This window comes from Achroia grisella, unplaced genomic scaffold (genome assembly GCF_030625045.1).
Source record: "Achroia grisella isolate CSIRO2021 unplaced genomic scaffold, CSIRO_AGI_Agris_v1 utg1056, whole genome shotgun sequence".
Classification (NCBI taxonomy): domain Eukaryota; kingdom Metazoa; phylum Arthropoda; class Insecta; order Lepidoptera; family Pyralidae; genus Achroia; species Achroia grisella.
This window is the reverse complement of record NW_026712564.1, coordinates 1053313-1070790: the sequence shown is the minus strand read 5'-3', so window position 1 is coordinate 1070790 and position 17478 is coordinate 1053313. Positions and strand designations below refer to the sequence as shown.

The window sequence follows — 17478 nt, the reverse complement described above, 5'->3', positions numbered from 1 at the left end:
CCCCTCAATAATTATTTTCATGAAATCATCGTGCCGTATCAAGTGCCCTAACATTTTTCCTCGTCTATTTTCTATGGTGTTCAATATTTGTCTTTTTTCTTTTACCCTGTGTAGTACTTCTTCGTTTCTTACTTTATCCTTCCAGCTAATTCTTTCCATCCTCCATCCTCCGATTGTCACCATAGTAGGATAAAAAAAAAATATTGCTGAAGTTATTTCAGCAAAATAACACCTCTTTTGAAAAAAACAAAGATTGACTAGTATAAAAAAAACTTGTAGAATAAAAGTCATTAAAACAGATATGTTCCATACAAAATATATTCAAGTGCAAGTGATGACGATCGAGTAATAAATCAATCAATCCCTAATTAAAGTAACCATTAAATATAACAAATGAGTTACCTAATTATAATCAAATAGTTTATAGGTAGACTGGACTGTGTAGGATTAAAACTGATAAAAATAAGGGATGCTCGAAAATGGGTCATATCTTTTTATAAGATATGTGTTTTAAATGAATTTTTCACTATAATTAGTATTACATTTTATTATTTCATTATTAAACAAATTTATTGTTTTATTTTTATTATTATAAACATTTTAACAGCCTTTTGTCTGTTAAATCTTTATAAAAAAAAATTACTTGTCACATTGTTTGTCTGCGATTGATTGCAAATTTGTTTTGTACATTGTATGCACTTTGATTCAACTTGATAGATAGGATAGTTTACATCTCAATATATAGTTGCAATATTATTTTATCAAGAAACTTAGCCACAGCAACGCTAGCCGAGTCTGCTGGTATATGTATATAATTAGCGAATTCACTCGGCTTCGCTCGGATGCATTACAAATAGAATTTCTTCTCTTGTTCTATACTATAACACGCATGTATTATACATATAAACCTTCTTCATGAATCACTCTATCTATTGCTGAAAACTGCATTAAAATCTGTTACATAATTTAAAAGATATAAATGAACAGACAACACAACTTTTTTTAAAACTACGAAAAGATAACACAAGCTCTGCTTAGCTTGGGACTAGATGGCGCTGTTGGAAGTGTCCTGGGTTAGTATTGTTTTTTTTTCTTCTTTTATTTGGTATAAAAGAAGGTAATACTTAATAATATTAAGAGAGGTTGCGGAGTGCAAAGTTATTACCATACTATGTAAAGATGAATTGTATTGGGTTGTAAGATATTTGCATGTAAGTTTAGAGATATTACCAATTGGTATGTTCATATAGTCTACACGTTCAGAAAGGCTGTAAATCAGGTACATATTATATTAAACTCTAATTTTATTTATATTAAAAACCATTCTCCAATGAATTTCTTATTTCCAATAAATATTATGGGATGCATGTGAATTTATTTATTATAAAAATTGTTGGTTGATTTTAAATAATTTATGAATTGCATTTATATGCTGTGTGAATTCCTGTATTATTATTAAGGGTGAGAATAAAACGGTATGTTGTTTATAAAGGTTTTTTATTTACAATTTCACATTCTTACACTATGACTTAGAAATGGAAAATATAATAATCAACATGGAACCAACAACAGAGCTGGTGTGGCTTGTGAAGCGGCCGCAAATGCTAAAGCAAGCAAATTCAGGGGTCTAGGCTGATTTTGACGGCTTTACCTGATTTTGGCCCATTCGGTATTGGGACCCTTAGTCCGTGGAGTCCTAGCGCTATATGGCTTTTTAAGGAAATAGCGAAAAGATTAGTCAACATCACAGGAGACCAAAGATTACAAACATATTCTATCAGTCAACTTTTGGTATAGTTATTCACACATTCAACACTAATCATTATTAAACTATTCACTATTATAACCATTCATTAATATTCTGCTTGACAATTTATCTGTCAGCAATGAAACCGCCGGCTGCAGTCAGCGAGACTGTGCACGTGGTGATCCCAAAGTCTCGCGTTCTCTTTACTGAAACAAAGGGACGTAATAAAATTCAAAATACATCACTAGTTATATTATTTGTTCCGAGATTGATATGAATGAAATCTGACTCAATGAAAAGTTTTAAAAAAGTAAAATTATTAATTTTACGCACACGTCATACGTAGCCGACGTCGTAAGGGGTAAATGCTAGAGATATGTCAACTCGAGTTGATTTCTGCCAACTCGAATTGGAAGAATTCAACTGGTAAATGAATGAATCAAGTGAAGGAGCGAGAGCATGATTCTGTCATCGAACCGACAATAACATGAAATTTCCCGATCATTTCATATCATACAATATTCACTCATCATAAATAGTTCAATATTGATTTGAGGTTATCATTTTTTTTTGCATATTCGTCCGATTATGTTATCAATAAAATGATTATGCGTTCCATTATTCCTTCCGCGGCTTTAAAGTACCATTTCTACTCGCCCCCTAAACTAAATTTCGGTTATGCTTCCAAGGCTAGCTACGCCCAAAAACATTACATTTGTTCGAAAAAATAAAAATATTCCAGGTAACTCGAGTCAACTCGAGTTAACTCGAGTCATGTTTATTACGAGTTAGCACATCACTAGTAAAGGCCCGACTCAACCGGGTAGGGCCGATTGAGCCGATTGCTAGTGTTGTACGCCAGTATTATTCAGACTTTGTAAGAAGTCATCCAGGTAAATAATTATAGAGTAAATTGCAAACTAATTTATTCTAGATTACTTAATTTATAGAAATAAATAAAATTTAAATGTCTGTTTGTAATTTCAAATTAACAGCTTTACATTAAATACACATAAAAGTATAAACGGCACTTACATAAAAAAATGAAAATGTTGACTGTCTGTTCGTTCTTTGTAATTCTAAATTCTATTTCCTTTAGAACAAAAAGAGGGTCAAATTCCATTCCTCTTTCCACTCGTCGGTAAAATTTACCAAAATTTCCAATTTTTTAATGCTTCCATACTATGTAAATGAAACCATAAAATACAAGCATTAGCATTATAAAATGCACAATGAATCATTTTTCTCACAGTTGTAAATTTATTCATTTCCAACATGAAATAATAATAATAATAACAATTTATATACATAGCATAGTACAGCAACATATGACAGCCTCGGTAGTCTAGTGGCTTAGCACACCACTTTACTATCCGATGGTTGTGCGTTCAATTCCTCGCACGGTACAAACATTTGTATTCATGAGTATGATTGTTTGTATCGGTCTGGGTGTTTTCTATGTATAATATGTATTTACTTACAAAAAAAAATGTATCCATGTATTTATATCAGTTGTCTAGTACCCATAATACAAGCTCTGCTTAGCTTGGGACTAGATGGCGCTGTGTGAATTGTCCTGAGATATTATTATTATTATTATAGTACACTGTGGAAAATATAAAAGAACTTAAAAACTAATTTTGCTGTATCATCTGAAAGGGCCTACAGTCAGGTGGTGCCACAACCCACTCGTATAAGCTGAAAGAGCCTCCACTCAGCTGGTTCCGCAGCGTGTCACTGCTGCGCTGATTTTCAGGAATTTCGGTGGTATTTATTGCAAATATAACTACAATTAATGTTTTAGGTGTTTATTACTTATTAGAAAATTTGCAACTGAATATACAATATTTGACTTATCAGTTTTTTCATGTTACTTAGCGACAATTCGAATTTAGAATAAGCATACGTCACAGTCCGCAGCGAGAAAAACCGGGAGGTGAACAATGATATGTGAAATATACATAATGATAATATTTAACATGTGAAGTCGTTAAGATATCGTGGTGGTCTTAATTCGCGACCACTACGTGAACGTAATACTCGTGTCGTAGAGTCTGTGTTGTCATGGACTTCTTCTGTCATGTCTTGTTCAGTCATTGTCCCATTAGATGTATCACTATCATGATTATCGGTAACGTTGTGTCGTATTTCTAATGGGAATAGTCGTTGAACAGGCCTTACTCTATCTCCAGTAGCTGTACGAACTTTGGCCACTCTAGAGAATTGATCTGTACCGTCATAAAGTTCCTCCACTATACCTAACGGCCAATTAATCCGTCTGTTATCCTCTGTCTCTATTAGCACCACATCACCACACTGTAGCTGAGCGTACTTCTTGTTACGAGGTTGAATTAACGTACTGATATATTCTTTTCTGAACCGCTGTCTGAAAGCGTCTCTTGTATTTTGACAGTGTTTTGCTCTTATATTCAATGACTTGCTATCAATTTCATCTAAATCTCTTACTTCACACTGTGCCTGCGATTGTATAAACATAGATGGAGTTAATGCTCGAAGTTCATCTTGACTGTTGCTTATGTAAGTCAGAGGTCTATTGTTAATAGTAGCTTCACAATCGCAAAGTATTGTTTGCAACTCGACGAATGAAAGCGATGCTCTACCTAACACTCTTCGAAGAATTTGTTTCAACGTGCCAATAAGCCGTTCGTAAAACCCTCCCCACCAAGGTGCGCTGGGAGGTAAGAACTTCCATTTGATCCTTGTTATGGTAGAAAACTGCAATATTTCATTCCAATCAAGAGTATTGAATGAATTATCTAGTCCTCTAAAATTGGTACCGTTGTCACTGTATATAGTTTTTACTCTGCCTCTTCGTGCTGTGAACCGTCTTAACGCCATTATGAAATCTCTTGTAGATAAGGACTCGACGAGCTCTAAATGGACGGCCCGGTATGTAGCACAAGTAAACAAGACAATCCATACACTTATGTTACGATCAGAATCAAGTGTATGGAGATTCTGATCGTAACATAAGTGGACCTGCTAAATCCACGCCAGTGGTTTCAAATGCCATATTTGCCTCCATACGATCTGTTGGTAAGCTGCCAGTAGGAACATAGCAACTCTTTGCTTTGAATCTTTTGCATCTTATGCAATTACTAACAACCTTTCTTGTTATTTTTCGTAACCCTATAATCCAAAATGTCTCTCTCAAATTACACATTAGTGATTGTACACCTGCATGTTGAAGAGTAATATGTCGTTGTTGTACCATGCGTTGTACGATAGGCTCTTCACTTGGGAGTATTATAGGATATTTAAAATCATACCTTTCAGTTCCTTTATCAATTTTTGTTTTCAGTCGTAATAATCCATTATCATCTGTAAATAGTAACAAGTTTTTCATATTTATATTATCCTTATACCTACTCTGAATTATTCTTATTAATTTTCTTTCAGCATTTTCATACTCTTCGTAAGTCAAGTCTGTTGTTTTTGGTTTTCTTTTTATTCTTAACATCCAACCTATCATCCTGACTATTTTTATATAATTTGAAAAATATCTGAGTTTTTCTAAGAATAATTCTTCTTCAATAAGCATAGACTGAATACAATGTTTTTTCCTTTCTTGATTTACCTCTTTATAGTCAATTCCAAACTTCTCATTTGGCCAATCTTCTTCATCTAATAATAAAAAAGCAGGACCTTCCCACCATTTACTTTCTAGTAACCTCTTTGGATTTATGCCTCTAGAAGGTAAGTCTGCTGGGTTGCTGTCTCCAGGAACATGTCTCCAAGCTGTAGAAGAGGAAGAATTTTTTATTTCTTTAACTCTGTTTTTCACAAAGATACTCCAATCACCGTCTCCTTTGATCCAGGTCAGTACAACGCTCGAATCTGTCCAATACCAAACCGGACAATTTTGTAAAGCTAATGTTTTTGTTACAGTAGCAGCCAATCTGGTCGCTAGCGTCGCGGCGATTAATTCGAGTCTAGGTATAGTAATTTTCTTTAATGGTGTCACTCTAGCCTTCGCCATAACTAGTCGTACGTCTATTTTCCCGTTGTAATCCGCGCGTAGGAATATACATGCTGAATACGCATTGTTACTAGCGTCACAAAAAACGTGTAATGAGTTTTTACTCTCATTTATGGGTGAACTAGTGAGACGTCTAGGTATTACACACTCATTAATAAGGTGAGCTTGACTAAGCCATGTTTTAAAATCTTTTGCAAGGTTTTGAGGTAACTCTTCATCCCAGGTAAGTTTATATGTCCATGCCGCCTGTATTATCATTTTTGGAATGATGGTAGTAGGGCATACAATACCTATTGGGTCGAAAACTCTTTGTGTTATAGACAATAACGACCGTTTTGTTATTTTCTCATCTATATTTTTTAAAGAATTGCAGTTACATCTGAGATTATCTCCATTTATATTCCATAATACTCCTAGTATAGAGATATTTTCGACCTTGTTATCTACTAATATTGGACTCGATACCCAACCTCTAAGATCAAATTTACCGTTTATCATTAGTTCCTTGGACTCATTGATGAATTTATCTAATGCTGCCTTTGATGGTAAGCTGGTCACACAATTATCAACATAAAATGAATTTTTCAGTTGTTCTGCTGTTTGTTTCAGGTGATCATGACAATGATCTAAATGATGATTTATAGTCGCAATCAAATGAAACGGGCTTGAGGCTACTCCAAAAACAACTCGTCTGTGCCGATAAGTGACGATAGTTTTATCCATATTACTTGGATGAGACCACCACAGGAATCGTAGATAATCGCGATCGTCCGGAACTATTGATATTTGTAGGAATGCTTTAGCAATATCTGCTGTTACACCTATAGCTTCCTTTCTGAAATTAAGCATAAGTTGAGGAATTTGTTCAAGTAAGTTGACGCCTTTTTCTAAACAAGAGTTCAATGATATGCCGCATTTGTCTTTTGCTGACGCATCGAAAACAGGGCGTATTTTTGTAGTAAGACTCGATTCCTTTATAACTGCGTGATGTGGCATGTAGTGACCTTTAACATCTTGATTGGGTGCTACTTCAATAATATTTAGTGCAAGCCATTCTCTAAATACAGTGTCATATTGTTCTACCTTACCTAATTGCAGTAATTTTTTCATCGTGGAATCTAAACGTTTTCTCGCTACTTCAAAATTAGCAGATGGACGAGGAACGTCACGCCAAGGCAAGCATACCTCATAACGACCTTCTTCATTGATCTTTACTGACTTTTGGAATGATTGTAAAACCTTCAACTCCTGTTGAGTTTTATTACTTTGTTCTACTGGATCTGTAATACCCAAAGTCTCCAATGTCCATAGATCTGAAATGTCAATTTTTGTTAAACAATGTAATGTTGTTGTCATTGTAACTACAGAACTATAAATACCAGTAGTTGGTCCTTGAATTGTCCATCCTAATTTAGTTTTTATAGCGGTCAAGTTTTCTAAGTGGATTATGTCACCGGTCAGTAAAGCTCCAGAGAAGTCGGCTCCAAATAATAAGCTTACGTCATCAGGTGAGTCTATTTTGTCAGTCAAAATGATACCTTTATCTCGCAGTTGCTCAATTATTACAGACGATCTTATTTTAGGTAAAAAACCGCAGATGTTGTCTTGTTCTAAAACTGATAAATTCAAACTAAAGTCATTAGTAACACTATCAACACTTATGTCAAAAACGTCACGTTCTTCGGTTTTCGTTTCTATGCCGCCAAATAAACAATGAGTTATTCGCTCTTTTCTAGTTGACTTTAAATTCAATTTTCGAACAATATCTTTTTTGATATATGATCTTTGAGCCCCGCTATCGATAAGAGCTCTGACAGGAATCTTTTTATTTCCAGACTTAATTACCACTACCACGGTTTGTAGTAATGTTGTAGGCTTTAATTGACATAATAAATTGTTCGCCTCATTCTCACATATTTCCTTTTTCTTTTGTCCTTGTTCATCTAGATCCGGACACATTATAGTAAAATGCCGTTTTTTACAGAATAAACATTTTGGGAAACTTTTACATCTTTTCATAAAATGATGATTATTTGTTAAACAGATTGGACATGCTTTCTTCGATTTAACAAACTCTTTTCTCTCTTTTAAAGTCATTCTCGCCGCCTTATAACATTCTGAACTACCATGCGAATCCCTATCACACCATATGCATATTATGGAACTTTTACGCTTTTCTTTTGTTTGTGTTTTTGTTTCTGACATGAAACATATAGTAGGGGACTTTGGTTCACTAGATGTTGTTGGCGTTAGAATGAAACCTTGTCGAGCTAATTGGATTCTCTCTTCCGATTCTACCTCTTGTCTTAAAAATTCGACAAGTTCAGAGAGACCTTTATTATTATCGGACCTATGCCTGTTCCATGCGCGTAGTATTTCTTCCGGCAACACTGACTCTACCATAGGAAATAAGATTGAAGCGTACTTATCTTTTGTTACTCCAAGAGTCTCGAGTGCTTGGAGATGCGTTTGGAGTTTATCATACAGCGCAGGCAGGTCACTAGAGTTAGATAATTGATTTTTATCTTGCATTAATGTTAATAAGCCCCTGACATACGTCTCTATTAAGACATCGTCTCTTGCGAATCTAGCCTTCAATGCGTCTATAGCTTTTGAATAGTTTGCAGCGCATGGTGGATAACTTTCGACTAGCTGTCTTGCACTGGAATTTGTTGCCATAGACTGAAGTAGATATTGGAACTTATCGGAGTCATTGATCTCCTTGTCATCATGTACCTTCTGGAACTGTCCCCAGAACAACAGCCACGACTTCACGTTCCCGTCAAATTTAATTATCTCTAATTTCGGGATTAGGAGCCTTTGTTTGTTGTTGCATTGGTTATTATGTGACTTCACCATAGTTTCAGCTGAAACGATAGAATGGTTGGAACTACATTGTAGCGGATCACTTCCTTTTATGTACTTCGTATATTTTGTCCTTATCTTTGACCATTTTTCCCGATATTCGAGTGTTTTGTCCTGGTCGGCTTGAAAGGACTGTTCGTCGAAGTTATCATCCTCACACCATAGGTTGCGAATTGCTGCTTCACATTCGAATAGACTTTCGACACTATCTGTGAGTGTAGTATATTTTTCGTCGATTGTCTCGGAGTCTTTTGCTTCGAACGCTTTTTCTATTGCATCGGATATGATGGTGAATTCCCGTCTAAATTGTGTTCTTTTGCGTTTCAGGATATCCATGGTGTACTATTTTTGTTTTATTTCGTCACGGTCGCCACTATATTGCAAATATAACTACAATTAATGTTTTAGGTGTTTATTACTTATTAGAAAATTTGCAACTGAATATACAATATTTGACTTATCAGTTTTTTCATGTTACTTAGCGACAATTCGAATTTAGAATAAGCATACGTCACAGTATTAATGAAAACAATTGAAATTGAATAGTAGGTATGAGTATCATAGTAGTTATTTTTAAACTTTCGTGTTTGATATACATTATTTATATTATTAAACGGGTCTTAAGACAGCTCGTGACCACGGCTAGTACAACCTAATCGAAACGTCGAGAGAGGTACCTTTATAATATAGCCCTTTTTTCCGAATAGTCGGATACATTTTGATGTTTACAAAATGTCCTCCAACTAGGTGTGCCTTTTGTTATATTATAGGCCTTCTCCAGCTTTCTCCGCTGAACTCTGTCTTCCGCAACCCTGTTGCAGAACGGTCCCAAAGTCAGGTTGATGTCATCATTATTTGCCATAAATTATTCGTGGTACAACCCGGCAAGTAATAAATAATGAATATAGTATTTGGAACTTACTTGACGAAATAAAGTGAATATGTTGCAAAGAAATTACGGCCGGACCGCGCGTGGAGTCTGCACAGGGCCAATCTCTCACAATCTTCTTCACTGCTGGAACATATATATGGGCAATCACTATAAACAGTCATCATCATCATCATCATCGCAGCCCGGAAGACGTCCACTGCTGGACATAGGACTATAAACAGTGCCACCACTAAAACAGGGCGACCAATCCAGGGCCATATGTCAACTGTACCAATATTATCAATAGTATATTCTTTGCAGTTAGTTAAGAGCCCCTTCCGGTCTATCGCCCGTCCAATTTAAACGAGGATCGAAATTACTACGGCCTGTGCCGAAGTTAGAACCTCTAGCGGGAGTTGGCCTTCAGCCGCTTCATAAGTCCTTCCGCGGGTTTGAAGTGCCATTTGCACTCGCCCTCTATTGTCCGGTGAAGCTGTAAAGGCCAGCTACGGCCAACAGCATTATAGTAGTCCGAAAAAAAGTTGGTTGCTAAAGTTGACTATTAATAATATAAGAATATTTTATGGAGCTTTAAGCTCCTATGGATGCCTGAAACACCAGGGGTGTCACGTGAACGTTGCCGACCCATAACTAACCTTATTATACCTTTCTTGAAAAACACCATGCTGTAAATATGCTCGAGAAAACGTCAGCAGGTAGTTTATATTTAAACATTGGTCTTTCATAACTACATACAAGTAGCAAGGTGATTGTTAGTTGATTAATACCCTATCGGTAGCTATGCAAGTCGGGTCAGTTTTCGACCAAATGTAACATGCTAGGTTGATCTCCACACGGTTCCCCCTGGAGACCATCGTGATAAGTTCCTCCCCAAATGACTGCACGACGGTAACTACTATCCATTAGCTGGGCTGTTTTGTTTGACGATTCAATGTGAAAAAACCTAAATACGTTTTGGGGGGGGGGGGGGGGGGGTTGTTAGTAATGGGAAACAGTAGCGCCAATTTATCATGTCAGGTCGTCGTCCACGCTGTTCCCCCTGAAAACCATCATGTTAAATTCCTGGTGAATTTACCACACTGAGCTAACAGAACTGATGTCAGTTCTAGTTAAATTTAAAAAAAAATACCTTCGTTTGGTCCTCATCTTGGTGACCCCGATGTCGTCGAAGCCACCAGACGTCAATGAGGGGTTAATGAACCTCCTCTCTACATTATGTACTTTATTATATGGCCTCATATATTGTATGTCTGAAACAGAAATATTATATCAATATATATTACGTACCTATAACAAACTTCCATGAAGTCATTATTATTATTTTTTTTTAATTTTTGTATGTATAATTATTAAAAAAAAATTGAATTGTCTATTTTCTTCGCGTAATTGCAGAAGACAGTGAAACTTACTGTCTATTTCTTAAGACCTTTGTAACCTGTACTTTACAAATATATAATTTGAATTTGAATTTGCCTATAATTTCAAATTAATAGCTTTTCTCTAAGTGTATATAGAAGTATATATCTACGGTCATTACATCAAATAATTAATGAAAACGAATTTATCTGTCTGTTTGTGCTAATTTCTGAAACGGTTGGATCGATTTTGACGGGACTTTCACTCGCAGATAGCTAATGTTATAATAAGTATCTTATCCCACTATTAATTCAGAAAATGTTTTGATTTTAATTAAAAAAAGGTAAACTAATTATTTTATAATTACAACATATTTTTGCGACTCTCATCCTATATTGGGTATACAGAGACACTGTTAAGTGACATCGTGAGTTGTGTTGAACGCAACATTTGACATGTCCACATTTCAATAGGTATATTTGAATCCAAAATGACAGGCGTACCTGGAGTACTAAATTGTTTTGTTATCACTGTTTACATCACCGGAGAGTTAGAAATATCAGTTAACATACTATATTATTCTATATAAAACTATATAGTAAACTACCAGGCTAAGACTATCACAGTTTTTTTATTTGTTAAGTAAAACTAGCCCCTCCAGCCACCTGGTGGACCAGTATGAGCAAGCTTGACGCTGCGAAAAAATTGCCCGGCCCGACAACCCAAGACAGATCGTCCTGGCGCTGTCTTCTGGTGAGACAGAGTAAGAGGAAGAAGAAGAAGGGAAACTAGTTCTAACTTCTAACCAGATATTATTACAATATTAGTTAGTTTACTTTAGTTTAGTTTGTTAGTTTATTGCAGTTTCTTTAAACTTGTATTTTTTTTATATTAATCCACAAGGCTCAGTAAAATTATGTAAAATTTTTCGGCACTCAATGTCTACTGTAAAAATACGTTTATTTGTATATTTATATGTTTCTATAACGACTGTTTGTTGCCAAAATGAAGAGAAAAAAAATAAGTACAACATACCAATATTCTCTGAATCATCCAAAGGTTTAGGAAAAACGCCAGCCACTATCACGAGCAAAAGCAATATAATTTCGGCGTGCATTTTCACTAATACTCTATGAAATAACTTGCAATAAATGTGGTAGTAAGTCCCTTATAAACACCCCACCATACATGTATTGACGCGTTTCACACATTTCTAATGATATGGGCACATTATTATCGTTTTGTGAACGTGCCTAAATTGTTCGTTTAAATAAAAACACGAGGAGTTGCTTCAACGTTAGGGTTCTCTGTGAACTCATGATCCTGTTTTTCCGTATCTTTAAAATCTATAGTTTGTCTTATACTAAAATCCTTGCAATTTTAATTTATAATTCTCGAGTCACAGTGTTTTTAACAAAACTTTTTTTTTTCGGATTACTGTAATGCTAAGGACGGGAGATGTTTTACAGCTTCAAGTGTTTGTTATAAAACTTGCTTCTTTTCGGACTACATCAATACAGGACAACAGATTTTGATGCACAAAGACCGACTACCGCAAGTAAGCAATTTCTTCCAGACGACCTTTGGGTAGAGAATAAACGGCATAGTAGAATATGTAAATATATATAAGAATAAACAAAATACTGATATATAAGGAAATTCAGGTAGGTAAACTACGGAAGTACCCTTTTTTTCGGACTACTCTAAAGCTGTTGGCCCCAGCTGGTTACAGTTTCACCGGACGATAGGGGGCGAATGCAGATGGCACTCCAAACCCGCGGAACTTATGGAGCGGCTGAAGGGCAACTGCCACCTGACGGATACTAAAACTCTTCCGTAGCTTGACCGATTCTTATAAAATTTTGTATGTATATTCAGCAGGGCTGAGAATAGAATATAAACAATTTCTCATACCCCTAAGTAAGGGTGAATCACCCTAAACGACACTATACGACGATCACCATTGTCCATTAGGTGGGCTGTTTTGTTTGACAATTCGTTAAAAAAAAATCTTAGATACCTGTTTGGGGGAAGGTGTTTCGCCCCATTGCTAGCAATGTACAATGTCAGGTCGACATTCTGCGGTTCCCCCTGAAAACCATTATGTTAAATTCCTGGCAGATTTACCACAATGGACTACTTGACCTGACCTCATACTCATCTTATCATCCTCCACTGGTGCCCCGCCAGCGTATAGCGTTAGCGCAGGCGAGTGCAGCATTCTATTATCATTCTTTAATAAAAGATACCTGTTTATGACCACTACAAATGGTTGTGTCAATCTATTTGCATATTTATTACAAGTATTTAAGTACTTATTTGTTTTGTAAACACTGAAATCAAATCTGGTTTATTTTGGAAGTACACATCTCTTGTCTGACGCACATTGTACTCTTGTGTGAACGAGACTAAACTGTTGTTCATACTTCCATGTTTGTAGTAAATAATACCTTTCATAGATATATATTATTATATTGTAAAATTTGTAAATTATATGTCAAATAAATTATTATTATTCGCTATCTAAAACTTAGAGTTGTATTATCTCAAGAAACTATATCATGAAGGAAGCATAAGTAATATTATACTGAGATGGAACCACGTGCACTTAAATATTGAAGGCAATGAAAATGCCGACTGACAAAGTTAGGGGCAAAAATTGCCCAACAGAGAACTGAACCCTGTGGCGTGCCTCGTTGCCTAAAACTAGGACATCTCAAATTAATAACCAAACAGGAAGCATATCACTGGCAGAAAATGCAAGGATTAGTATATTTAAAAGCCCTAATATCGGGCTACTCGAACAAATACTCCAATAGACTACTGCTATTGAGTAAAAACAACATATGCGTCATGACTAGGGCCCTCACCGGACACTGCAAATTAAACAAACGTCGCAAACCTAGGCCTATACACAACAAAAATCTACAGATTTTCCCAAACTGAAGAGGAAACGCCACTAAAAGTCCTATTTGGTTGTAGCCCACTCATACATAAACGAAATATCTCCTTTGGAAAGTTTACACTATATCCTGAGGAAATAAAAATCATCGTTCCTAATAGCCCAAGAGCCCACGATGGCCAGACATTCGTCTTAGTAAATGTGAAAGTTCTTGTATGTGTGTCCCCAACACAGGTATGAACGATCCCCAAACATGAAACCTGGATCGTGGTTCCTTTGGCAGGTAACAGGTAACAAGGGTGAAAAATTTTTCATATCAAATTCGTTATTTTAAGAAACTTAATTTTTTCACATATTATTCGTTACAGTATTATAACTTGCTCTGCTCATTGCCAGATACTTTTTTTTTTATTGGATTGTTTGGGCTATTGTCAGATGTGTAGCACCTGTAGTACTGCGACCTACATAGATCTATTGTGCTCGCCCTTTTCAGAGTTCGCTACCTAGACCCGTCAGGGACAAGAATTGAAGGATATTCTTAGGAGCGATCGTTTTTATCTCCTCGGGAAAGAGTGTAAACTTTCCAAAGGAGATATTTCGTTTATGCATGAGTGGGCTACTGCCAGATACTTAGTATGGTTCCAACCCCCTGCCAGACCCCCCTAAACTATATTATTTTATAAATAAACTTACGTTATTTTAATAAAGCTGAAGTTTATATATATTAATCAGAGAACTATTAAACTGTGTTTCCTAAATTACCAGACAGTTTTGTTGGTTCTATCATCCTGCATCATTGAAAGCGTATATTGGGTAACAACGGTGTATACAATTTCATATCAAATTCGTTAATTTATGAAACTAAATTTTTTCACATATTGCTCGTAACAGTATTATAACTTGCGCTGCTCATTGCCATACATTTAGCATGGTTACAACCCCCCGCAGTTCTCTGAATAATATATATAAAGATATATTATAGATAGATAGATATTATATATAAAGAATAATATATAAAAGATATAAGGTTCAGAGTACATTGTAAATAATCGAAAAATCTTCGTGACTGATTTTTAAAGGATCATAATGGAATGGATATGGAACATTACTAACAGCACTTTGTGACAATTTCACCAGGAACTTATTACTCGTCTACCTGAGGTCTACCTGAATGTACTAATGTACCTGGCATTGCTAGCAATAGGTACATTAGAAAACTTTACTAATGCCCAATTTACACTACAGCCCGAGTGGGTAGGGAAGTGAGCAGCGCGAGAGTGTAAACACGATACTTCCCATGCCATTGGCGCTGCCACTCGCGCTACCCGGTCCACCCCCAATTGTCGGTTTTTCGAGCGCGAGTCAAAGGACTGACATCGCAAGTGGCAGCGTGTGTTTACATTCAGCCTTCTCGCTCAGTTAATTCATTACACTAAGCAGACATGCAGCTGTTGCCGCAACAACCACGACGATGACCGCCATCGTTGCGAGTCGCCCAGTAATAAGTATGAGGGTTGTAATCGACACTCGCGTCGACTCCCGTCGACGCTGACGCGGCAATATTTCCGGCAGCGCGAGTGGCAGGGGAAGCGGCTGAATGTAAAACTGGCATATCTAACTCCCGCACTCCCACCGTGCCTCATAGAGCAGGTGGAAGCACTATTAACATCGTCATCTATATATTTTTTTCAATTTTTCATATACCAATTAATTGAAAAAAAAAGAGGGTTATGACATTGACCAATATGTACCTATATGTCCATCTGTTGCTTTAGAACTTGCAAACAACTTATCAGAATTTGGCAAGAAATGTGTAATTAGAAGTGTTTTGATCGTCCTGTATTTAAATTGTATGTTTTTTTAATACAATTTATATGATACTAGCTGTGTCCTCGGTTTCACCTGTGTGAAATGTATAGCCTATGTATTATTCTGATGTACCTATAAGCTATATTACTGTAAAGTTTCATCAATATTCGTTCAATAGTTTTAACGTGAAAGAGAAACAAATATCCATCCATTTTATCCATAGTCACAAACTTTCGCGTTTTTAATATCAAGATTATATTGTTTATTATGACTACGAATGCATTAGTGGGATCAATTAATTCCTGTGTGAGTGCTTGCTCAGATTTGGTTTTTAATAAGTCTATATGGTTACTGAGGTTTTTCACCATTATTGCAAAATTGCAGATAATAATTTCGTCATCCGGGAATTGCACAATAAATCAGTTGTTTACAATCATAATTGTTCATCTATTAAAAACATAAGACTTATAATAGTCTCTCTATAATTATTATTTAAATTATAATTGGAGTGATTGTTTTGATATTGTTTTCTTGAAAAATCTAAAATTAACTAGAAATTACAAGGTCTTTATTTATGCTACTCGATAATAGATGGCGCTGTGACTATAAGTAATTCATTGCAACCTGTATTTAAAATAGCTTTTAATTACGTGACACAATGCTTATAACGGATTTTTAGTCCATAATAAATAATATTTGGAATTATTAAGTTTAAGAATAGTGTATTAAACTATAATTAACAATTTAAAATTTTCGTAATGCTCGTGTAATTCCATAGAGAATCAATAGATGTCGCTGTACGTTCTAAATGTAGTGAGAAATTGCCAGAAGCTTACAGAACATTTCCGAAACCTCTCGATAACAGATCGCGCTGTAATCGTCACTATATAAAGACACAAGTGCGCAACGCGAGTAAACAGTGTCAATTTAGTAAGCCAATTGCACGAATCGAGAAAGAAAACAACAAAAATGTCTCTGGTGCCATATTGGTTGCGACATTTGAGGAATCTGGCGTACAGAGATCCCATCGTCAGAGCATTTGAAGATCCATTCGCCGTTTTTGCCAAAGACCCTTTCTTCCGGGATCCTGTCAAATACATTAAACAAGTGACAGCGCCGTTGGAGTCAAATCATGGTATCGAAGGTATTTACTCTGATTCAGAAGTGAAAGTAGATGGGACGAAGGTCGAAGTACATTTAGATGTTCAGAACTTCACCCCGGACCAGATCCAAGTGAAGACAATTGGAAATGAGGTTACGGTGGAGGGAAAGAAGGAGGTTAAGCGAGAAGACGGCTGGACGAGGAGCAATTTTGAGAGGCGGTTTCTGTTGCCCGAGGGTTTTCCACCAGAGCGAGTGGAATGTCACTTCGACAAAGGGAAGTTGAAGCTAGTGGCATTCAGAGCTGAACCACTGACGGAGAAGACGATTCCTGTCCAGGACAAGTCGAGTTCCGGTGGAGAGAAGTCCTCTTAAAGTTTACGTGAAAATTTTATTATTACGTTAGATTTCGAACTGATTAGATTGTAAAAATGCTATTTAATAAATATTTAAATTAATTAAGAGTTGTTTGTTATTAATTACAATCGACGTGCTCGATGGTCTAGCGGTTTAGCATACCGCACCGATGCTTGCGGGTTCGATTCCTCGCACGGCACAAACATTTGCATTTATAAATATGATTGTTTGTATCGATCTGGGTTGTTGCTATGTATAATATGTTGATATGTATTTACGAAAAAAATATATCTATACATTTATATCAGTTATCTAGTACCCACAGCACTAGCTTTAGCTAGCTTAACTTTGGTCTAGATGGCGCTGTGTGAATTGTCCTAAGATAAAAAAACAGCCTTTCACAATAGATCTATGTACATCGGAGTGCTACAGGTAAAGCAATTGGCAAT

At 36.0% G+C, this 17478-nt stretch overlaps 2 protein-coding genes across 2 annotated transcripts; one reads left to right on the top strand and one right to left on the bottom strand.

Moving 5' to 3' along the window:
- Positions 1 to 67: 67 nt before the first annotated feature.
- LOC131844957 (uncharacterized) lies at positions 68 to 11977 on the bottom strand. The gene is made up of 4 exons (XM_059193992.1): positions 11900 to 11977; positions 10634 to 10752; positions 9535 to 9624; positions 68 to 1953 (listed from the first exon to the last, which is right to left on the bottom strand). Exons 1-4 carry the CDS (start codon positions 11975 to 11977, stop codon positions 1881 to 1883), a joined length of 360 nt encoding a protein of 119 aa, XP_059049975.1. The 3' UTR covers positions 68 to 1880.
- Positions 11978 to 16500: 4523 nt separating this feature from the next.
- On the top strand, positions 16501 to 17100 carry LOC131847351 (heat shock protein Hsp-12.2-like). The gene has a single exon (XM_059196948.1). The coding sequence runs from the start codon at positions 16541 to 16543 to the stop codon at positions 17045 to 17047; it is 507 nt and encodes a 168-aa protein (XP_059052931.1). The 5' UTR covers positions 16501 to 16540; the 3' UTR covers positions 17048 to 17100.
- Positions 17101 to 17478: the final 378 nt, after the last annotated feature.